The 21,804-nt window shown below is 54.7% G+C and overlaps 2 protein-coding genes across 5 annotated transcripts; one reads left to right on the forward strand and one right to left on the reverse strand.

Moving 5' to 3' along the window:
• Positions 1 to 803: 803 nt before the first annotated feature.
• POLR2H (RNA polymerase II, I and III subunit H) lies at positions 804 to 5,526 on the reverse strand. The gene is made up of 5 exons (XM_025877385.2): positions 5,302 to 5,526; positions 3,092 to 3,175; positions 2,915 to 3,008; positions 2,292 to 2,375; positions 804 to 1,147 (listed from the first exon to the last, which is right to left on the reverse strand). Exons 1-5 carry the CDS (start codon positions 5,372 to 5,374, stop codon positions 1,030 to 1,032), a joined length of 453 nt encoding a protein of 150 aa, XP_025733170.1. The 5' UTR covers positions 5,375 to 5,526; the 3' UTR covers positions 804 to 1,029.
• Positions 5,527 to 7,158: 1,632 nt separating this feature from the next.
• Positions 7,159 to 21,706, forward strand: CLCN2 (chloride voltage-gated channel 2). Of its 4 annotated transcripts, none has more exons than XM_025877395.2 (24): positions 7,159 to 7,575; positions 9,872 to 10,028; positions 10,197 to 10,328; positions 10,701 to 10,829; positions 10,918 to 11,051; positions 11,169 to 11,246; positions 11,336 to 11,414; positions 11,515 to 11,640; positions 11,747 to 11,831; positions 11,925 to 12,026; positions 13,097 to 13,181; positions 13,320 to 13,475; positions 14,094 to 14,163; positions 14,373 to 14,483; positions 14,720 to 14,933; positions 15,234 to 15,367; positions 15,617 to 15,789; positions 15,908 to 16,022; positions 16,224 to 16,297; positions 16,523 to 16,582; positions 16,730 to 16,768; positions 16,926 to 17,030; positions 21,085 to 21,171; positions 21,304 to 21,706. In XM_025877395.2, the coding sequence occupies exons 1-24, from the start codon at positions 7,504 to 7,506 to the stop codon at positions 21,496 to 21,498; spliced, it is 2,712 nt and encodes a 903-aa protein (XP_025733180.1). In that variant the 5' UTR covers positions 7,159 to 7,503; the 3' UTR covers positions 21,499 to 21,706. The 4 variants fall into 4 exon arrangements, with proteins under 4 accessions (XP_025733180.1, XP_073752296.1, XP_073752294.1 ...); XM_073896195.1 differs by having other exon boundaries at positions 16,912 to 17,030; positions 21,304 to 21,441; XM_073896188.1 differs by lacking the exon at positions 7,159 to 7,575 and adding an exon at positions 8,466 to 9,365.
• The last annotated feature ends 98 nt before the right edge of the window (positions 21,707 to 21,804 follow it).

Consider the following 21,804-nt stretch of genomic DNA (forward strand, 5'->3'; position numbering starts at 1 on the left):
ATACTTTCTCAGAGACCTTGACTGCCAGGCTGAAGAGCCAGCTCATATGCCGGAGTCCTAGTAAGCATCACCACTTCCTCAATTTTGTTCTTGCCCAGTTTTAAGTTAGGGACTGTAGTCAGGCTGCTCCTTTGTCCTGGGTACTGCCACTGGACTGCCAACCTCATTGGTATTGCTGCCCTGTCCACTGCACTGGTCTGTGCGGCAGCTGCCTGTTCAGTGTCACTGGTGAGAACCCCCACCCCCACCCACTTACCCTCCCCTCCAGGTCATCAATGGAATGTCGAGCAGACACCTAGCTCCTCCACCTGTTCCTACAACCACCAAATCTGCTCTTCCTACTCTCCTCGTAGTCAGGTCCCAAGCCAGCATCTAAAAGCCTCCACCCAAAGCTTCCACAAAAATGAACATTTCCAGGCTGTGCAAGTGACTCATTCAAATCAACGTGATCTGACTTCCTAAGAGACTGAAAGTGTTGGAAGGACACAAGCAGGGCTCCTTGCCAATTCAAAATTTTATGCCAAATGGGTGGTATCTTCCGGGGCTGGGGTGCCCTCAAGAGCCAAAAGCACAATACTCTCTCTCCCAGAGAGAAAATCACATTGGAGAATAAATGTTGGGGATAGTCAACCAGGAGGCTGAGATAACCCTAAACCCAGATACCAAAAGGTCAGAATAGATCCTACATTGACATGTGATCATCTGGCTGTGGGCCAGAAATACAATATACCACAGGCAAATTGGAAAAAAATGATTTTAGAGTAATGGAAAAGATTTTTTTTTTTAAGGTGGGGAAAACAGTCTGAAAAAGTAAAGTTTAATTAAAAAATCATATACACAAACAACTTCTGATTCCTTTTAAGCCCTCCCACTGGGTCTTTCACAGGCAAGTTTCCCATTGAGCCCAGACCACCTAAAGAAGCACCCCCAGTGGCCAGCCAGCCAGCCCTTCCTGAACAGGTGGTCTCAGGCTCGAATGGACGTCCAAGTCCTGAGTGACTAAGCAGCAAGGTTGGCTTCCTGGGTGCTTTAGAAGGCCAGTTTCTTCATCAGCAGATAAACTCTGGAATCCACTTCAAATCCATGCAGGTTGTTGGCATCACCCTGCAGCCTCATGAGCAGGCCACCATAGGACACGTAGGCAGAGCTGAAACAGAAGGCCCCAGTCCCATGAGGTTAAGCTCTGGAGCAGCAGCGACCTAATGGCTCTCCATCCCAGCTTAAGAAAAAGAGGCACCCTTCCAGTGTTCTGTCATTAGGAACCAAAATTCAGACAAGGATGAATGCACAAATTTGTGCAAAGAAGTGTTCTTTTTATCAACAAGAGTGAAAAATGCTACACGCCCACAATAATGGAAATGGTCAAATGAATTAAGATATATCCATTTACTGGAATGTTATGCAGCTATTAAAATGTTTAGGAGAGGGGTGCCCGGGTGGTCAGTTGGTTAAGTGTCTGCCTTCGGCTCCAGTCATGATACCAGGGTCCTGGGATCGAGTCCCGCATCAGGCCCCCTGCTCAGCAGGGAGCCTGCTTCTCCCTCTCCCTCTGCTGCTCCCCGTGCTTGTGCTCTCTCTCTCAAATAAATAAAATCTTAAAAAAAAAATTTAAAAAAAAGTTTAGGAAAAGCTTTAAATTGACATGGGGAAACCTGTTTTACAAAACTTGAAGAAAAAGAGCAGAAGAAAACATTGTAATAAACGTGATCTCAAAGAAAAAAGTACATAGGAAAAAACCTAGAATATTTAAAGATGTTTATGTAAAAGATTCCCTCTGGGTATGGAATTATAGGTGACTTTTTTTGCTTCTTCACATTACTTCTCTGCTTTTCAAATTTCTTACAAAGGGCACATATTGTTTTAATAAAATTTTAAAGAAGAGAAAAAATAGTTGGGCAGGGAAACCAAAGAACTAGGGATTGGATTCCAGAATAGCAAAACACACACACAAATAAACAAAAACAAAAAAGCCTAGCAGTTTAATCACTTAATGCTGCATCTAGTTCCTGGGGAAGAAACCTTCCTTTGCACTTCACATAGCAAGATCATCAGTTTCTCATTTGGGCCCTTGGGCCCCAAGGTCCTGACAAAGGGCCAAGTGAGCAGCCTACATTTCAGACTGGAAACTGTTCCCACAAGAGTTTCTTTCTGGGTCCCACCTAGGTCTGAGGTGCTTGGGGAGAGAGACCCAAACCAGGAAACATGAAGCATGGCCCAAATTTTCAGAGCAGAGCTCAGGTTATCAGAACAGGGCTGGGGGGCAAGGGTTCTCACAAGACCATGGAACTTACAGACGCGTTGCTGCTTCAGTAGAAGTTTCGTCGCCCTCAATCCTGTATACTTTCCCATACATTACATACTCAAACTGGTCAGCCCTGTGGAACAGTAGTGGCAAGGTTATTCTTCAAAGTAGTTAACAATAACAAGAAGCCCTTTAAAAACGGTAACTGGTAACTAAGTGTCAACATTCTAACAGATGTTTTCCAAACACAATGCCATTTAGTCCTCCCAGGGACCCTATGAGCAAGGTGTGACCATCTGTACTTTACTGACGGGGAAACCGAGGCTGCAAGAGGTTAAGGCTATTCAATAAGTAAGTGGCAGGGCTGAGATTGGAACTCCATCCAAAGCCTTTCCATCACACCAAACTCCCTCTGAAGATGCAAAGCTCATACAGCCTGGGTCACTCAGTGGTCATCTCCTCAGCGATCAATAAGCTACAACCCACAAGCATGTAATCACTGCCCTGGATAAACACCTGGCTGTTTGAATTCTTAAGTGCAGCACTTTCCTTAAGGTTGCTCAGATTCTACTGATAATCATTTATTCCACAAATTAAATAAGGATCTTTCTATACCCCTCATCTACTTAGTCCTCAGGCATATTTCAAGTACTCCCTTCTTCACTTCCTCACCTGGAAGGTCTATCATCTGTGGGGTTGTATTCGCCGTCATCCAGGGTACCATCTTCATATAAGGTACTGGCTATGACCAACCGGAACTTGTCACCTGAAAATCATGGCAATATCTGAGGCTGAAGAACAGCTGGAATGAAAAAAAGCCTCCTGCAATTGCCTGTGTTCAATACTTACCCAGGTCCACAGGGTAAATCTGAATGTTTACATCTAAGATCAGGTCCATCTTGAAAGACTCACTCTCACAATGTAGTCGAGACACTGGAGGGAAGTAGAGAAAGAGTGGCATGGGTAATTGCCAGGCCCAGGGCAGACCCTGCAGACCCCACTCTGGAGGATTATATGTAATTGAACACTCATTCTAACCCAGTCTGCATCCACTAGCCTCTCATCTGCTCCCAAAGAAGTGCAGACTCAATCAGAACCAGATATGCCAGGAGGACAGGGGAGAAAACTATGGCAAGTGGACAGAATCTCAGAAAAGAATCAAAGGTCCTCTGGCAATAAATAATATCCAGGTTCTAGACCTGCCTAGGTGATTAAGAAACAACCTGACTGAATGGCCAAAATTAACAAGTCAGGAAACCACAGATGTTGGCGAGGATGCGGAGAAAAGGGAACCCTCCTACACTGTTGGTGGGAATGCAAGCTGGTGCAGCCACTCTGGAAAAACGGTATGGAGGTTCCTCAAACTTGAAAATAGGGGCGCCTGGGTGGCTCAGTCATTAAGCATCTGCCTTCGGCTCAGGTAATGATCCCAGGGTCCTGGGATCGAGCCCCGCATCGGGCTCCCTGCTTGGCAGGAAGCCTGCTTCTCCCTCTCCCACTCCCCCTGCTTGTGTTCCGTCTCTCTCTGTCAAATAAATAAAATCTTAAAAAAAAAAAAAAAAAAGTTGAAAATAGAGCTACCCTACAACCCAGCAATTGCACTACTGGGTATTTACCCCAAAGATACAAACGTAGTGATCCGAAGGGGTATGTGCACCCCAATGTTTACAGCAGCAATGTCCACAACAGCCAAACTATGGAAAGAGCCAAGACGTCCAACAACAGATGAATGGATAAAGAAGATGTGGTATATATATACAGTGGAATATTATGCAGCCATCAAAAAAAATGAAATCTTGCCATTTGCAATGACATGGACGGAACTAGAGGATATTATGCTAAGCGAAATAAGTCAATCAGAGAAAGACAAGTATCATATGATCTCACTGATATGAGGAATTCTTAATCTCAGGAAACAAACTGAGGGTTGCTGGAGTAGGGGGGTGGGAGGGATGGGGTGGCTGGGTGATAGACATTGGGGAGGATATGCACTATGGTGAGTGCTGTGAATTGTGCAAGACTGTTGAATCACAGACCTGTACCTCTGAAACAAATAATACATTATATGTTAAAAAAAATAAAAGAAGAAGATAGTAGGAAGGGAAAAATGAAGGGGGGGCAAATCGGAGGGGGAGACGAACCATGAGACACTATGGACTCTAAGAAACAAACTGAGGGTTTTAGAGGGGAGGGGGTGGGGGGATGGGTTAGCCCGGTGACGGGTATTAAGGAGGGCACGTACTGCATGGGGCTCTGGGTGTTATATGCAAACAATGAAGCATGGAACACTACATCAAAAACTAATGATGTACTGTGTGGTGACTAACATAACATAATAAAATAAAATTAAAAAAAAAAAGAAGAAGAAGAAACAACCTGACTTTGGGCAAGTTACTCATTCATCCAAAGGTTTTGTCTTTCTGTGCCAGGTGCTGTGCTGAGTGGATTATCAGGACTCTTAAGAACTGGTGTTTGTCTTGAAGAACGTCTCAGTCTCCAGGCAAAGGAAGAGACAGACACCAAGGAGGAATGATTACTGATCAATGACAGAATAAAGAGATGTATAGCAAGCAGGCAATTCTAACTCTGAGAGGACGTCACAAAGAGCTAAAGATTCTTAGGACAATACAAGAATATAGGCTCTGAAGTCGGACTTACTCACTGTGCAGCCTTGGGTAGGTTACTTAACTTCTCGGAACAAAATGGATTAAGACACCAACTACCTCATGGTGGCTCTTGAAAGGAATAGGTAGGACAAAATGTATGTAAGGTGCACGATACAGCGCCTACCACAGAGTGGGGAGCGATTAGAAAAATGCAGTCTACCAGCACCATGAGAAAAGGCCACCCAAGCACAGGACACAGCCTGTGTGAAGCCAGGCCGAGTTCCGGAGTCTCCGTGTTCCCATCTATACAGTGTTTCCTGAGGGAGATTCCTATGTCAGGAACTGCCTGTAGGGGCAGGTCACGTGGGTTGGGTGGACAAAGGGCCCAGGGGCGTGTCCCCGAGGCGGTTAGCCCCTTCCTCTAAACCGCCCCTACGTCTACGTACACCTTACCTCGGTCAAACTTCTTGCCCTCCGGGTCAATGTCTTTCACATCAAAAATATCCTCAAACAGGATGCCCGCCATGGTGAGGTGGCCACGAGAGTAGCAGAGGGGCTGGGAGCGCGACCACGCCCAGGGGTACGCGCTCCCCCTCGCGTGGAGAAAAGGAGAGAGGGAAAAAGAGAGTGCCTACACAGCGGCAGCAAGGAACTAGAACAACGCATGCGCACGGACATGCAGTAACGCTACCACTTCCGCCGCCTGGCTCTCGGGGCTGCCTAACTTCCGCCCCTAATGATTCTTTCCGAGAGGCCTCAGGATTTAGGGCGGGTCTCAGGGCCGGATAACTCCGCCCCAGGGCGGGGACATGATTAGTTCCACCTCCGGCCGAGGTGGCGCGGTTCCTCGCTTGACGCTGAGGCTCTACTGCGCCCTCTTAAGAGTCCGGGTCGGGAAGACTGGAATGCACGGGGGGCCTACCCCAGCCAGGGACCTTGATCCTTGGCCCAGAGAAGCCCGGCCCAAGCCGTACACTGTTGGTCTGCGTGCCCGCCTAGGGCACAGTCCGCGCCGAGGGCGGGCGGAACAGAACTCCGTTCCCAGCGCGCTGACCCTGCAGGGCACAGAGCCCCGTTCCCCCAGCTGGCACGGAGGCCTAGCCCGGCCCAGGCCGGACCGGCTTGGCCCTGCTGGATGTCACCCGAGCCGGGTCCGTCCAGTTTGGGAATTTGCCATGATGTCACTATGGGGAAGAGGAAAGCCTGCACTTGTCCCCTCCCCTGGTACGGCACCCTCCCTACCACTGCCCTCTTCCCCTGGGCCCTACTCTCTTCTACTCTGCCTCTTCAGCCCGGCATTAACGCCAGCCATCACACTGCTCTCTAACTCGGGAGCACTGGCTCTTCAGCTTGGGACTACCTGCTCCCCGACCACTGCCTTCTCCCTCCGGACGCTGATCTGTGTGCCCCTTCATGTTGGCACTGTCCTCGCCCACGGATACCAGCTCTTCCTTTATACTGCCCCTTCCTCTTGGGTGCTGGCTCCTCACACTGCCCCCTTTCTGGCACTGCCTCTGCCTCCCACATGCCCCTTCATCCTGGTACTGCGTCCTCCCGCACACTCCCTGTTTCCTGGGCACTGGCCTCTCCCCTAACACTATCTCTTACATTGCCCATCCACCCTGTGCTCACCCCACCCTCTGCTCTGTCCTTCTCCAGACCCTGATAGAGAACGCAGAGCCCCAGCAGGCTAGGCTGTTCCCCCATGGTGGCGAGTCGTCAGTAGCTACTTGGGTTTCTCCTCGGGCCCTGCCAGGCAAAAGCGACCTCTGTACCCCCACGCCCATCTTCCAGGAGCGGCCTCGCCGGCACCTAGACATCTCTTCCCTCGGGCCTCACCCCTTCACTTTTCCTCCCCACCTCCACCCGGGTACACCCCCCCAGGCCGGGTTATTCCAGGTGCTACTTCCTAGGGGAGTCGCGGAGAAGAAAAGGAGGAGGGAAGAGAATGAGACCGAAGTTCTCAGTTCCGAGCATCACCTCCTCACCCCCGCCTTCTGGGCCTAGCGTCCCCCTCCGAGTCCCCCCAGCTTTGCTCCTCACCCTCGACAGAGCAGAGGGGCCTTGCCAGGCCCGTCTGAGCCGCTGACCCCCCTCCGGAGAAGCAAGAGAGGGCGCCACTCCTGAGAGACTGAGCCCAGAGTCTGATTTAGACGGCTCTGCAGCCCCGGGCCCCAGGCCCTACCGCTCCGGCGTCTCCAGCCCCTCCTGCCCCGGCTCCCCGCGCGCCGCGGGCCGGGCCCGGCCCATCCACGTGCCAGCGGGCCCGCCCCCACTCCGGCACCCCACGCCCCCTCTCAGTCCCAGGCCTTCGCGCAGAGGGGGCGCCAGCTAGCACGTTCCAAGCGCCCCCTGCCGCCTCCCCGGAGCCTGGGCGGCGGCCCCAGCGCAGCCCCCCGCCCGGCTGGGTCGGCCCCCGTGGATGGGCGGGCGGGCGGAGCGGCACGGAGGGCACCGCCCTCGGCCCGCCCGCCGAGGAGGGGACGCGAGCGGGAGGCTGAGCCAGCAGCGCCCGCCCGGGGCCCGCCGCACTCTGTACTCGGCCGCCCGGGCGGCAGGGACGGGACGGTTGCCGGCGCGGGCTCTGTGGGCCGGGAACGGAGTCCGGGCCCGGGCCCGAGCCGCAGCGGGAGGCCAAGAGGGCTGTAGGCAGAGATGGCGGCCGCGGGGGCCGCGGCGGCCGCGGAAGGGATGGAGCCGCGGGCGCTGCAGTACGAGCAGACCCTGGTAAGCCCGAGACGAGCCCTCAGGAGTGCGCTCCCGGACCGCTGCTCCGGGTTACCCTTGGAAGCGCGAGGCCCGGGGGCCTACCCTAAGCCCGCCCTCGCCTTCTGAGCTGGGGAAACTGAGGCTCGAGGGCCTGAGAGGCTGGAGGGCTAAAGGGTGGAAAGCTGCATGCAGCTGAGGCGGGGGGGGGGGGGGCCTGCAGAGGACAAGGACTTCAGGTGCTTATCCCAGGTGTCCTTCCCTTTACCACCCCTACGTACACACGTTTTCTTTGCTCCTCTCCCTCACCACCTGGGCTGAGGTCTCAGCACCCCACTACCCCTCCCCAGCACCACTCACACCCTTGAACTTTTTCTCTTTTCCCTCCCATTTCCACCATCCTAGACATTCCCTCTGCCCCCACTAAGTGCGTGGCACTGCGCTGGAAGTAGAAACAAGAGTGTGTAGAAAAATGTTCAGACCCAAACCCAGCCCCAGCCCTTCCACGGCGGGGGGTTGCTGGCAACCCAGCATTGGCAGGAACCGCTCCGGATTCTCTGGGGGAAGAGGTGGCCTGTCACCCCAGCTTTAGGGAGGATGTGTCAAGCAGGAATGGGTGTGGGAATTGGGACCTTTGTCCATGTTGACTCTGGGTATCCAGCCCCCAACCACCTCAGGGGTGTCCCTTAACCTCATTAGAAGCAGGGGTCCTGGGGCTGTGAGCTGACTCATGGCCACCATTGTAACTTAGTGCTTAAGAAGGCTTTTTTTTTTTTTTTTTTGCCCCTTCTTGTGGCACCGGGCAGAGGACCCAAACTCGAGGGAAGGGAGTGGGCCCTGTGGCTCCTTTTCACCAGCTTGGGTTGGAATTTGCCCAGGAAGGAGGCAGGAAGGGAATGTCTCCAGGAGGAGGGGTCCTGGGCTGTAGCTGGGGCTGGGAGGTGCCCGTTATGAGAGAGAGACTGGATGAAACAGGATGACAGGGAGAGGTGGCAAGGGCGGGGGTGGAAAAGGGAGAGGGGCAGGCCTTGGCGTAGTGGTGCTGCACTGGCTGAGAATGGGGCTTCGGTCAAGGAAGCCAGGCACCTGACCTCTGAAATGGTGTCTCTCTGTTGCACCAGCCACATCTCCACCTCCTCCGCCTGGTCTCTATCTCTGGAATGAATCCTCAGGGTCACGCTCTCTCCCGAACACCCTCTGCTCCAGCCTCCCCCCCCCCTTCTCCTTCTAATCCCTTTGTCTTTCTCTCACACACTCACCTCCCCCTCCTGCACTGTGTCCGCCTCTTTGTACTCTACTTCTTTCTCTCTTTTCCTCCTTCCTTCTTCCCCTCTCCTCTCCTCCTTTCTCTTCTCTGCCCCTTCCTCTGGCCTCTCCTTTCCCTTTCCTCCTCTCTCTGCCTCCCTCTCCTCCCTTTCCTCCCTATCACTCTCTCTCTCTCTCTCTCTCTCTGTCTCTGTCTCTGTCTCTATCTTTCCCTCCCCCCCCCCCCACCCCAGCCCCAACCGGAGCCCTTTGTGTCCCGAAGCTCTGCGGGTGGCCGCCGGAATCCCCTCCTCTCCCCACCCCACCCCCCACACGCCCAGCTTGGCCCGTCTAGCTGAGGCTCAGCGATTCTCCCGTCCCAGCACCCCAACATCCCCAGTCATAGCGCAGCCATCGGCTGGCTACCGCCGACCCCCGACCCACCACTGGACTCAGGCAGCTCCAGAGTGGGGCTGAGGCCCCCCAGCACTCTCCGCCCACCCAGAGACTTCCCACTCCCAGCTGGGCTGGCAGTAGGGGCGGAGAACGGGGACAAGGGGATTAAGGTGGGTGGGAAGGGTGCAGCTGAGTGGGTCACAGGCTAGAGGCCCAGCAGGAACGTGATAAGGATTTAGGCCCCGCCTGCTCCTAGGCCCAACTCAGCTGCCCCCAGCTCCCTGAGGCCCTCATTGTTGTTCCCCTTCCGTCCTTGACCATCCCTTATTCTCTGCCTTTCCCTCCTCCCACTTGCAGCCTGCCCTAGGTTTTTCCACCTTTTCCTCCCCTGGGGCCCTCCCTCCACCCCTCCTCCACGCTCCCAAGCAGGCTGGTGAGAAGAGGACCAATTATTCTCACCCCCGGCACTATGCCCTGTACCTTGGCTGTCCCCATCACTCTGGCCAGGACAGCCCCCACAGTCTGCAGTGGGCCTTGTTTCCACACCCCAAGCCAAAGTGGGAACTGGGGGTTCAGGAGAGGGCCCATCATGTGAAGGCTGGGAGAAGGGGAGTGAACGCAGTGGTCCCCCGCTCAGCTCACATCTGCTAATGCCCCCATCTTCCCTCTTGGGCAGATGTATGGCCGGTATACTCAGGACCTTGGGGCCTTTGCCAAAGAGGAAGCTGCTCGGATTCGCCTGGGAGGGCCTGAGACCTGGAGGGGTCCTCCTTCTCCTCGGCCTCCCCCAGAGCTCCTGGAATACGGACAGAGCCGTTGCGCCCGATGCCGCAGTGAGACCTGGGTTGGGGCAGGAGACGTGGCTGTGCATTGTGCAGTGCTGTGCTGAGGGGGCTGGGGGCCGTAGAGCTACCCGCTGGGAGGTGGGAGGTTGGGGGTGGGGGGCGGAGGTAGGAGCACTTTGGTGCTAGCCTGCCGGTTCTTCCCTTCCCCGCTCGCAGTCTGTTCCGTGCGCTGCCATAAGTTCCTAGTGTCCAGGGTTGGTGAAGACTGGATCTTCCTGGTCCTGCTGGGGCTCCTCATGGCTCTGGTTAGCTGGGCCATGGACTATGCCATCGCTGCCTGTCTGCAGGGTAAGGACAAGGGCTGGCAAGGGGAAGGCGGGGAGGAACGAACCTGCTTCCTCCATGCCACACTTGTCCAGGTGGCTTGGCTACTTGGTCCCTGACCACGTTCCCCAGCCAGCCTGACTGCCCCCTCTTCAGGCATAACCACTGCCCCTCCCATAGGCCACAGGTTCTTGCCTCCCCTCTCCAACCGACCCTTTTACCCGTTGTGATCTTTGTCCCAAAGAATGTCCTCTAGGGCCCCCTCGCTCCGCCTTGTGCCCAGGCTCTCTGCAATCAATATTCCCCGGGACAGCTTGTCATATCATTATGTCCCAGTGGCTAGGTGGGGACTGGGTGTGTGCATCTGGGGTCCAGCAGCTCGTCTTCTCCCCGCAGCTCAACAGTGGATGTCCCGGGGCTTGAACACCAGCCTCCTGCTGCAGTACCTGGCCTGGGTCACCTACCCCATCGTCCTCATCACTTTCTCAGCTGGATTCACACAGATCCTTGCTCCTCAGGCTGTCGGTACAATAAGAGAGAAGGGGAGGGCAGAGAGGGGAACCTCGTGAAATGGGCACATCAAATGACTCTCGTGGGACCATAACCCCTCCAGGGTCCGGCATCCCTGAGATGAAGACCATCTTGCGCGGGGTAGTGCTGAAGGAATACCTCACCCTGAAGACCTTTGTAGCCAAGGTCATTGGGCTGACCTGTGCCCTGGGCAGCGGGATGCCCCTTGGCAAAGAGGTAACTCCGGGTTGGGGCAGGAAGGAGTCCCTCCCAGGGGAGAAAGAAGACAGGCCAAGGTCAGGGTGTGGCCCTTACCCACTCACCACTTGTCCCCACCCCACCCCCACCCCCCAGGGCCCTTTCGTGCATATCGCCAGCATGTGTGCTGCCCTACTCAGCAAGTTCCTCTCCCTCTTTGGGGGCATCTACGAGGTGAGGGGGAGCCCTGGGAGAAGGCAGAGGGGCGGGGCGGCCTGCTGGCCGTGCTGACAGCCCGTTTCCGCCTCCACGGCTCTTGCCAGAACGAATCCCGGAACACAGAGATGCTGGCCGCCGCCTGCGCCGTGGGAGTGGGCTGCTGCTTCGCGGCACCTATCGGAGGTAGGCAGTCGCCGAGCCCCGCCGCCCTGCCCGTGGCCTCCCGCCCTCTGCCCCTCTCAACTGGGCCCGGGCCTCAGGCGGCACTCTTGCCCCCGCACAGGCGTCCTGTTCAGCATTGAGGTCACCTCTACCTTCTTTGCTGTGCGAAACTACTGGCGGGGCTTCTTTGCTGCCACCTTCAGCGCCTTCATCTTCCGGGTCCTGGCAGTCTGGAACCGTGATGAAGGTGGGGGGCAGTGGGGGCTGGGGGGTGAGGGGAGCCCCTGGGATGGCCCGGGTGGGGGCCCGCAGCACTGCCCCTGCCTCGGCCTGGTCCTCTGCTTGCCTTTCAGAGACCATCACGGCTCTCTTCAAAACCCGCTTCCGGCTTGACTTCCCCTTTGACCTCCAGGAGCTACCCGCCTTTGCTGTCATCGGGTGAGGAGCTCAGGGAGCCGGGGTGCATCAGGGTCCAGGAGGTGAAAGAGGGAAGACCCCCCCCTTTGACTCTGCTGCTTCTCCCCTCTCCAGTATTGCTAGTGGCTTTGGGGGAGCACTCTTTGTCTACCTGAACAGGAAGATTGTGCAGGTGATGCGGAAGCAGAAAACCATCAACCGCTTCCTCATGAAGAAGTGAGTTGGATCTGGCGTCTCCTCCCTAGGCCTCTCTGGGTCGTGCAAGGGTGGGAGGGCCAGTGACAGGTGAGATGGCAAATAGTAGTTAAAGGTGCCAGTGAAAGGCAGCACTTCGTTGAGAACATCAGCCAATGGTGTTTTCCAGGATGATTGAATATTTTGGCTTTTATATGGATTACCTCAGAATTGGCACTTCTGAATTTTTAGTCAAGGCATCTTAGTTCAAAGAGGAAAACTTCCATGGAGCGCCCGGCCGGCTCAGTCGGTAGAGCACGCAACTCTTGATCCCGGGGTTGTAAGTTGGAGCCTTACATTGGGTGTAGAGACTACTTAAAAATAAAATTTTAAAATATATATATTTTAAAAAAAGACTAAGCCTTCCTTAGGCTCTTGGCCTGGCTGGATGGCAGCACTCCCTGGAGAGTGTTTGAGCCTTAACTTCCCCCTGTTGAAGCCATGGAGACGGGTGAGATTTTTTTTTTTTTTTTTTATCTCCAGAGCATAGCTTTTCTCATTTGTGACCTTGAGGATTAGGAGTGGGGAGGCCTGAGATGTGACTTCTGTTGGGACTGACTCCTTCAGAGAAAAGGCAGCCCACTGAACCTGCTCCCTCTGGCACCTTTGGTCAACTTCTTGAGTGGCCCCAGCTTTCCCCAACACTCACCTTCACTCTAAGTCACCACAGAGAAACAGAGAGAGGCGAAAACTTCTCCACACTCACACAATGCGCCCTTCAGCTGGGGCTTCTGAGAGCGTGGGGAGGAGTCACAGCTCAGAGGTGTCTGAGAGAGGGCTGGGGGGTGGGGGGTGGACCTTCTGCTACCTACCTGGCGAGTCACGAGCTGACAGAAAGGCATTTGGGCTTATAATAACCCCAGATGGCCATCACCCTTGGGGCCATCACATCATGAACAGCAAAGGGGACCTTCTGTCACAACTGTGTGCTTTTATATAAGGGCCGAGACTACTGTGATCTCAGCCCTGAGGTATGTGAGGGCACCCAGCCTATCACCAGTCTGTAGTAGGTACACCACCCATGTTTGATGCTATAAAACCTACATCTCTAGACGCCTGCTCTTCCCGGCTCTGGTGACCCTGCTCATCTCCACTCTGACCTTCCCCCCTGGCTTTGGACAGTTCATGGCCGGACAGGTAAATCCAGGCAGAACGGACACTCGTGCTCTCCCTTGGGGTACATCCCTTCTAAAGCCAACAGCCTTTGCTCCCCCGTGGGCCCCTTCTCTCCATCCTGGCTGTTCCCCAGCCTGAGGCACACCTGTCCACCTATAGCTCTCACAGAAAGAAACTCTGGTCACCCTGTTTGACAACCGGACATGGGTCCGCCAGGGCCTGGTGGAGGACCTGGAGCCGCCAGGAACCTCACAGGCCTGGAGCCCACCGCGTGCCAACGTCTTCCTCACCTTGGTCATCTTCATTCTCATGAAGGTAGGGCTCCTTACGTGTGTATATATAGCTAACGCTGACCTGGGCTTACAAGGTGCCGGACACTGTTCTAAGCACTTTCCAACTTTCCATATAGTAATTCCTCTTAAGCCTCACAATGCTATGAGAAAGGGCGCCTGAGTGGCTCAGTTGGTTAAGCGACTGCCTTCGGCTCAGGTCATGATCCTGGAGTCCCGGGATCGAGTCCAGCATCGGACTCCCCGCTCAGCGGGGAGTCTGCTTCTCCCTCGGACCCTCCCCCCTCTCATACTCTCTCTCTATCTCATTCTCTCTCTCAAATAAATAAATAAAATCTTAAAAAAAAATTAAAAAAACAAAACAAAACAATGCTATGAGAGAGGTACCGTCAGGAGCCCTGTCCTAAAGATGGGAAGTTGAGGCCCAAAGCGGTTACATAACTGGCCCAGAGCGAGACGGCAGAGTGAGATTTAAACCCAGGCCATCTGGTTCTGGAGCCCTCGTCCTTCCTTCGCTTCTGGGGGATTCTGGGATAGCTGGGAGTTTGTGCCCGGTAAGCAAGGTAGGCTCCTCAGGGTGGAGCTGGGGGCTGCCTGGGGCCTGAGGGTGCCTCTACCCATTTGAACTGCCTCCTGCCCACAGTTCTGGATGTCTGCACTGGCCACCACCATCCCAGTGCCCTGCGGGGCCTTCATGCCAGTCTTTGTCATTGGTGAGTCCTCGGCTGCCTGCTCTCCTAGCCTGCACCCTTCCCACCCGCTGGCCGTCCCCTCTCTGCCTGGGAGCGGGTTTTGGTCCAGCCCCAACCCCCACCCCCCTGACTGTCCCCTGTACTGAGTGACCCACTGACCCTCTCTCTTCCTAGTGCCCCCCGCCCTCCCCCTCCACTACCTGTTTCTCTTCCCACCCCCCTCCCTGAAGGAGCAGCATTTGGGCGGCTGGTGGGCGAAAGCATGGCTGCCTGGTTCCCAGATGGGATTCACACTGACAGCAGCACCTACCGGATCGTGCCCGGAGGCTATGCAGTGGTGGGTGAGTGCCCCAGGTCCCCCTCTCTCTTGGAAGACCCCCCCCCACCCCCAGGCCCGGCCACCATGTCTGAGGTTCTGGTGCCCCCTGCTGGCAGGAACCAGGCTTCCCTCAGATGCAGAAGCCAGTCTCCAGGTCTGTACTGGGCGGCCCTGAGGGCCCCCAGAGGACCATCTCTGGGCGGGGAGGGTCATCTGGGGCCTGGGCACCCTGAGGAAACTGAGGGTGGCTATCTCCAGGGGCCGCTGCACTGGCAGGAGCAGTGACACACACAGTGTCCACGGCCGTGATTGTGTTCGAGCTCACGGGCCAGATCGCCCACATCCTACCCGTCATGATCGCCGTCATCCTGGCCAACGCCGTTGCCCAGAGCCTACAGCCCTCACTCTATGACAGCATCATCCGGATCAAGAAACTGCCCTATTTGCCTGAGCTGGGCTGGGGCCGCCACCAGTATGGAGGGCTGGGCGACAAGGGGGGTGCGGGTGAGGGTCAGAAGGACCCCTCAGACCCACCTCCAGCAAGGTCCTCAGACAGTGAAGCTAGAAGACCAGCCACCCTGCTCCCTCCTGGTCAGAGCTGCCCCGTCCACATGCTGGGGGGAGCCATGGCTGGCCCCACCTGATCAGACTCCTTGGCTCTTAACCCTCATGCCCACAGGCTAGGGCCTTCTTTATGGCCCTGGGATGTAGTGCTCTGGGCTACCCTCCCCATCCGGACCACAAACCAAGTGCCTCCTGTCTCTGCCCTCAGGCAGTACCGGATGCGAGTAGAGGACATCATGGTACGGGATGTTCCCCACGTGGCCCTCAGCTGCACCTTCCGGGACCTTCGGCTGGCACTGCACAGAACCAAGGGCCGCATGTTGGCCCTAGTAGAGTCCCCTGGTAAGACCAGGAGGGGACCCCAGTGCTAGGGGCATCTCCCAGGGTTGCCACTCAGGAAGGGGGAGGGCCCAAGGAGCTCAGAACCAGTCTCCTTGGTTCCAAAGGGAGCAGGCCAGCATTTGCCAGCCAGGAATTCCCGCTGGTGTGTGGCCTACGTCCGAGGCCACACTCTGGGTGTGAAAGAAGGCCGGGGGGTGGGTCGGAGGACCTCACCCCCAGCTCCTGAGTCCTCCCACCTGCTCTGTCCAGAGTCCATGATCCTCCTGGGCTCCATTGAGCGCTCACAGGTGGTGGCATTGCTGGGAGCCCAGCTGAGCCCAGGCCGCCGGCAGCAGTACATGCAAGAGCGTCGAGCTGCCCAGGCCTCTCCACCATCTGATCAGGAGAGCCCCCCTAGCCCTGAGACCTCCGTCCGATTCCAGGTGAGGAGGAAACCCCACAGCCACACAAACTTCCTAAATGTCATGCAGACTGATTGGGAGGGCGACACAGAGGCCATCTGGGGCCATAGCCTCACCAGCCCCTTCCTTGCCCGTGCAGGTGAACACGGAGGACTCAGGTTTCCCTGCAGCCCGGGGAGAGACTCACAAGCCCCTGAAGCCTGCTCTCAAGAGGGGGCCCAGCAACACCATGAGCCTCGGGGAAAGTCCCACAGGTGAGCCTGTCTCCCACTAACAGAGCCAGAACCCAGCCCTTGAGATTTTGCTTGAGCATATCCCAGGTAAGAGGCTGCCCAGATGGGCCAGGGGTAGAACCAGGATACCTCTCCTCTCGCCCTCCTCACCTCTGCTGGTCCTCTCCCTCAAAGATGACATTGCACCCCTCCCCACCCCCCGCCTTGTGTTTGGGAACACAGGGAACATGGAGCAGGCAGGCATCGCCCTCAGGAGCCTCTTCTGTGGCAGTCCACCCCCTGAGGCTGCTTCAGAGGTGAGTAGTTGGGAGTCTCTCTGTCTCTTTCTTTCCAGCTCTCTCTCTCTGACACTGAGACCACCACTCCATTTATCCTGCAAAGCCTGCCTCCATTCTCCCTCCCCTTCTGCCCTCCCAGATGTCAGCTCTGTCCCTGCTGCATGCCCTTCCTCTCAGCTCCACCGCTTACCTTCACCTCCCTCCCTGTAACATCAATTCCTCTTCTCTCTGGCTCTAACAAAGTTGGAGAAGTCGGAATCATATAACAAGCGCAAGCTGAAGCGGGTCCGAATCTCCCTGGCGGTAAGTGCTCCCTTTCTTCCTGCAGCCCAGGAGTACTAACCGGGGAGGGCTGGGGTCTAGCAGCGTCAGCCTCCCCAAGCTGGGGGTGTACACCCACCTCCACCTCCCCCCAGCCACTAGCTGCCAAACTCCCTCCCTCTCTCCTAGAGTGACTCAGATCTGGAAGGCGAGATGACCCCTGAGGAGGTAAGTAGTGTGACTGGACTCTGGACCCTCGTTCTGCCTGGGAGTGTGCAGTCATCATCTTGGCGGCTGTCCCCATGGGAGGGACCGGCCAGCTTTCAGGGAGGCGAGAGTAGCTATTGGCACCTTCCCCTTAATCCTCTTAGTCTCATCCTCTCAGATTCTGGAGTGGGAAGAACAGCAACTGGATGAACCTGTCAACTTCAGTGACTGCAAAATTGACCCCGCCCCCTTCCAGCTGGTGGAGCGGACCTCTTTGCACAAGGTAGGGGCCGTGGCCCCTGGTCTGGGGCTGGCCTGGGCTCTCAGGAGCACAGGGTGGGGATCTAGGTCCTCCCACAGTTTGGACGCAGGCCAGTGGGGTAAAACAGGACAGCAGAGGGTGGGCTCTTGGCTGAGATGTTTTTCAGACACACTGCCTCAAAGGATGGGAGGCCAGGAGCCAGGGCCCCTTAGCCTCTTCCTGCCTACCGTGAAGCCAGGCATCATTTTTCCCCTGCTCAGCCTTGCCCCCTGGGAACTCTGGACCAAAGCAGCAACAAAGACAGGGTTTCAGCTGGGTGGAAGCCAGAAGGCCAGGAGAGGGTCAGAGGCAGGCGGGAGACTGCCAGCACCCAACAAGGCTGTTACACCCACGCTGAAAAAAATGGATGAGAAACAAGCAGGACAAGAAAATCTAATAAACAAGCTAACAAACATCCAAGTAGGGGTGGGGACACTGCAGAGAAGAGATAAACAAAGATGAGAAACGCCCAGTGGGGGGCCTGGAATGTCAGACCCCAGAAAGTCTGACTTAATGTAGGCCAAAGGAAAACTGGTAGGGACACGGGACGATAGCTCAGGAGAAGGGCAAACCGGCTTGCAGAAGTGGGGAGAAAACTTGAGTGCAGACAGGTTGGTGGAGGCTGAGGCTGACGCCGGAGGGTGGGGGCTCCCCAGCGTGGAGCAGGGGCATCATCAGGCATCTTCAGGCTTCTAAGGGAATGCAGGCAAACCCGGCAGGGTGCTGGGGTAGAAACCAAGTATTTTAGCTAAATTGTGCACGCCTCCAAGGCACGGGGGCTGCCGGCAGCGGAGGAACACTCCCAAGGTCTGCAGCCCCGGCAGCTAGCTGAGGTGCAAGCTGTGCTGAAGAGCCAGCCTATCTCCGACAAGCAGGGGCTGGGCAGAAAGCACAGGGCACAAAGAAACAGAAAAGCAGAAGGCAATAACAACAACAACAAAAAAGCAAAAGGCAATAAAGGAACTTACAAGCCTTTGGGTAAAGACCTCAGATCAAAGCGACTAGGAAACTACAGTGCAGTTGCAAGAAAAAAATCTATAGGCCTGAGAATACACTGAGTTTTTATTTAAAGCCTTTCTTCCTAAGACCTCTAAAGCTTTTCTATCATCTCACTTAGTCCTCAAATATCCCATAATGATGATGGTGATAAGAATGTTGCCGTTTTTTTAGTGTCTGCTTCTGTGCCAGGAACTTGCCAAGCTCTTCATGTTTAATTTAATCCTCATAACAAGACTGTGAAATAGATATTGTGATATTCCAGTTTTTACAGATGAGGACGTTGAGATTCAGAGAAGTTAAGCAAGTTGCCCAAGGTCACACAGCTAGTAAGCAGCACAGCTGGACTGGAACCCAAGATGGTCTGACCCAAAAGCCTGGGGACTTAACCACTTTAATACCCGGGGAGACTGAGGCAGCGAGGAGGTCCCTTGCCTGAGTCAATAGAGCAGAGTGAGGCCCAGAGCCCAGATTTCCTGGCCCCAATCCCAGGATTCTTTCAGATGGCCATGTTGTTGTCGCTCTCCCTGTCAATCCACTGTTCCCAAGCCCAAGATGTGCAGGCCCTCCAATGGACTCCCCGGTGTCTAATTAAATTAAAATAAAAAAGAACAAAGTGGGTGTTTGTTACAAACTTAAAAATCAGAGGAAGAGAAGAAGCCTTTGAGGAACCGACCAACAAAAGTACAAAGAACTGGAAGCGATAAGAACATAAAAGATTAGAATTCAAAATGTCCTTGCAGGCCTGAGGAAGCAATTAGTAGTAGCCTAATCAAGTTCAGGAGGAGAACATTCAGGAGGAGAGGGAATTCACTGGGAACTATTTAGGAAGCCGCAAGTCTAGAGCTGGCCAGCCATACCAGCTAGATGCCGCATTCATTCTGAGGTCACCCACAGACAAGCAGTGGGGGAGGCAGGAGAGGCTGGGGTGTCAAAGCTGGGCCAGCCAGGCTTTACCCAAATCCTCAGTCCGCCATGTGTCAGCTAGCTGGGGAGCCTTGGTAAATTTCTTAGCCTCTCTGGGCTTCACTTTCCTTATCGGTAGGATGGGGATCAGTACCCTAGCAGAGGTTTTTCTTTGGATGAAGGACTTGATACAGGATATTTAGAACAGTGCTATTTAGAACTCCTAGTAGGAGTTCTAAAGTTCCATATCTGTGAGGAATGACTCCTACCACTGCTTGTACTGAGAGGCGGACAGTGGGGGACTTTAAAAGGTAGTGTAGCGAGGGAAGGATTGACGTGTGTAAGAAATGGACGTTTTCAGAAAAAAGATGAGTGATTATGTGAGGCTGGAAGCTGGAGGGCCTGGCAGAATCCGAGGCTGGAAAGACCAGCTGGTACGGCTTTGAGAAGGGTCTTGTGGGCCATACTGGGGAGTCTGGGCTCTAACTCAAGTCTGAGAAAGCTCATAGGATGGCAGAGCCAAGTGGGAGGGAAGGGAGACCAAAAACAGACCCCATGAGGATGTTGTGGAGTCAGAGAGGATGGCCAAGATGTTCAAGAAGCAAATCAGCAGCGCTTGGTGACTGCCGGGGACCAGTGGTTTGCAAACCTAAAAGGCACATCGCCTGCCAGAAGCTCATTCTCATTAGGACTGTGGAGAAAAAGAAGAATCCGGGGAATGATTTAGTAGGATACTTGGGAGAAGATAGAGGGATTATTAAAACATAAGAAGACAAAGCTACAGGATTATTAGGACAAGAAATCTCATAACAAAGATGTGTTTCCCTTTGAAGTCAGATGAGGAAATAAAAGGAAAAGTGCAGCACGCAGGATTGAAGTTGGATATGAGGAAGAACTTGCTAGTAACCACATGACAGTTGTGAGAAAGGTATTGAAGGAACACAGAAAAGCTTACTCTAAAACTGAACTTCTAACTGCTTTTATAAGTATGGTCATGCCTTAGCTGGAGAGTTAGTTAAGTTCTGGAAGTCCTTTAATAAAAAAATTCAGCACCTGTTTAAGAAAATGTTTTTAAAGCTTTCAGACGGTTATAATGAGTTTGAGTAACTGGTACTCGAAAAGCTGGGTTATTAATGCCCATTTTGATTCAGACACTAAGCCAAGAGGCTTAAAAGTGAACTCAAAACACAGCGATAAGTGATAGGCCCCAAATTCCAGGAAGGGCCGTGTCAGTAGAGTGTTTTTCAAGACATCTGGCCCAAGAAAATCTACTTAGAACACAAGGGAAGCTGGTTGACAATTTCTGAGCCCTCGGGGATTACATGTAAAAGTTGAGGGGGAGAGCCCAAACCAAGAAAAACATGGGAGCATGTGGATGGCTGTCGCTTCCCTGGACTTCAGGCTCCATCTCAGCAACACCTGGGATGCTACTTGGGCCCCAGAAGAGCCAAACTGTATGCGAGACATAGAGAGCTTCAGGCCACAACTGACGTGTCGGAGCCCAGGGGAGGGGACACTTTAACTGCCAGCCAGTTGGAGGCAAACGGGAAGCATGTGTCAGCCACTAAAGTGGGGCGAGAGGCACGGAGCCCAGGGCCGGTACCCCTAAAGGCTACGGATACCTCCGTGACTGACTGGACATCTGCACAGGGACTGGCGCTAAGTCTCCTCCTCCCACAGTGTGATGAAAAGCTCCTTCTGGAGCTGCAGAGTCATCGCACCACTGAGCCTCATGTTGCCCCTCCCGTAGCATGGGTATCATCCTCAGAACAGGACTGAAATTAGCTGCTAATTTCAGGAAGCCCTAGCCCAGTGCCTGGCCAATCATTAGATGTCACATTTGAACAGCTGTTCTCTCCTCCATCATCCTCCTTTCCAACATGGGACGAAGAATCCTTCCTCTGTTTCTCCACCAACATAAGCAACATAAAGCTACCCATTATCAAGTTTCTGAGGCCTGGCTGCTGAAACATTCTCATTATTCTTTTCCCTCCAGTGGCCCTCCCTTCCCCCCCACCATCTATGGCACCCCTCCTGTTTCCCACCCCCCACCTTGTCCTGGGACCCTCTGGCCAGTAACATAGAATTGTGCCCTTGCGCATGACGTCCGGTGTGTTTTCTCCCGACCCCGCAGACTCACACCATCTTCTCGCTACTGGGAGTGGACCATGCTTATGTCACCAGTATTGGCAGACTCATTGGGATCGTCACTCTAAAGGAGGTGAGATGATAAATGGCCATCAAACCATTTCTGCTTTGAAAAAGGCATGCAGGCTTTGTGTCCAGCCCACCTGAGGGTGGAGTCTGAGCAGGGAGCGCAGAGTGCACACATCTGACCCTCTCCCCTCTCCAGCTCCGGAAGGCCATCGAGGGCTCCGTCACAGCACAGGGCGTCAAAGTCCGGCCGCCCCTCGCCAGCTTCCGTGACAGTGCCACCAGCAGCAGTGACACGGAGACCACGGAGGTGCATGCACTCTGGGGGCCCCGCTCCCATCATGGTCTCCCACGGGAGGGGAGCCCTTCTGACAGCGATGACAAGTGCCAATGAACCCCTCAATGGGCGGCCTAGGATGGCAGTGGCAGTGGCCGTGGCAGTTGGCCAATCCTGAAGCTCTCCTATTCCTTCTGCCTTGGGAAAGGAGGTGGCTACACTAAAGGCTGGAGCCTTAGCCTCCCTTCCAGGCCTGGGGTGGTGCCAAGCTCCTCCTGGTTCGTCCTACCTGGAATCTGACCGAGTGCCTACCTGCAGCAAGTATTCCATAGGCAGGAAGATCAGCATCCCCCCTGGCAGGATAGGGGTGGAGTCACTTGACCCCTGCTCCCCCTCTGAGGGGAAAAGGGGTAGAACTAAGAT

The sequence above is a fragment of the Callorhinus ursinus genome, unplaced genomic scaffold (assembly GCF_003265705.2).
Source record: "Callorhinus ursinus isolate GAN/ISIS: 27379988/994484 unplaced genomic scaffold, GSC_fseal_2.0 scaffold1, whole genome shotgun sequence".
Lineage (NCBI taxonomy): Eukaryota > Metazoa > Chordata > Mammalia > Carnivora > Otariidae > Callorhinus > Callorhinus ursinus.

Coding starts and splice junctions, on each gene's coding strand:
- POLR2H (XM_025877385.2), bottom strand. CDS start 5,374: ATGGCGGGCATCCTGTTTGAGGATATTTTTGATGTGAAAGACATTGAC. Junction 3,176..5,301: donor GGGCAAGAAGTTTGACCGAG/GTAAGGTGTACG, acceptor ACTTCCCTCCAG/TGTCTCGACTACATTGTGAG. Junction 1,148..2,291: donor ACTGAAGCAGCAACGCGTCT/GTAAGTTCCATG, acceptor CTTCTGTTTCAG/CTCTGCCTACGTGTCCTATG.
- CLCN2 (XM_025877395.2), top strand. CDS start 7,504: ATGGCGGCCGCGGGGGCCGCGGCGGCCGCGGAAGGGATGGAGCCGCGG. Junction 15,368..15,616: donor GGCCCTAGTAGAGTCCCCTG/GTAAGACCAGGA, acceptor TGCTCTGTCCAG/AGTCCATGATCCTCCTGGGC. Junction 16,023..16,223: donor CCTCGGGGAAAGTCCCACAG/GTGAGCCTGTCT, acceptor TTGGGAACACAG/GGAACATGGAGCAGGCAGGC.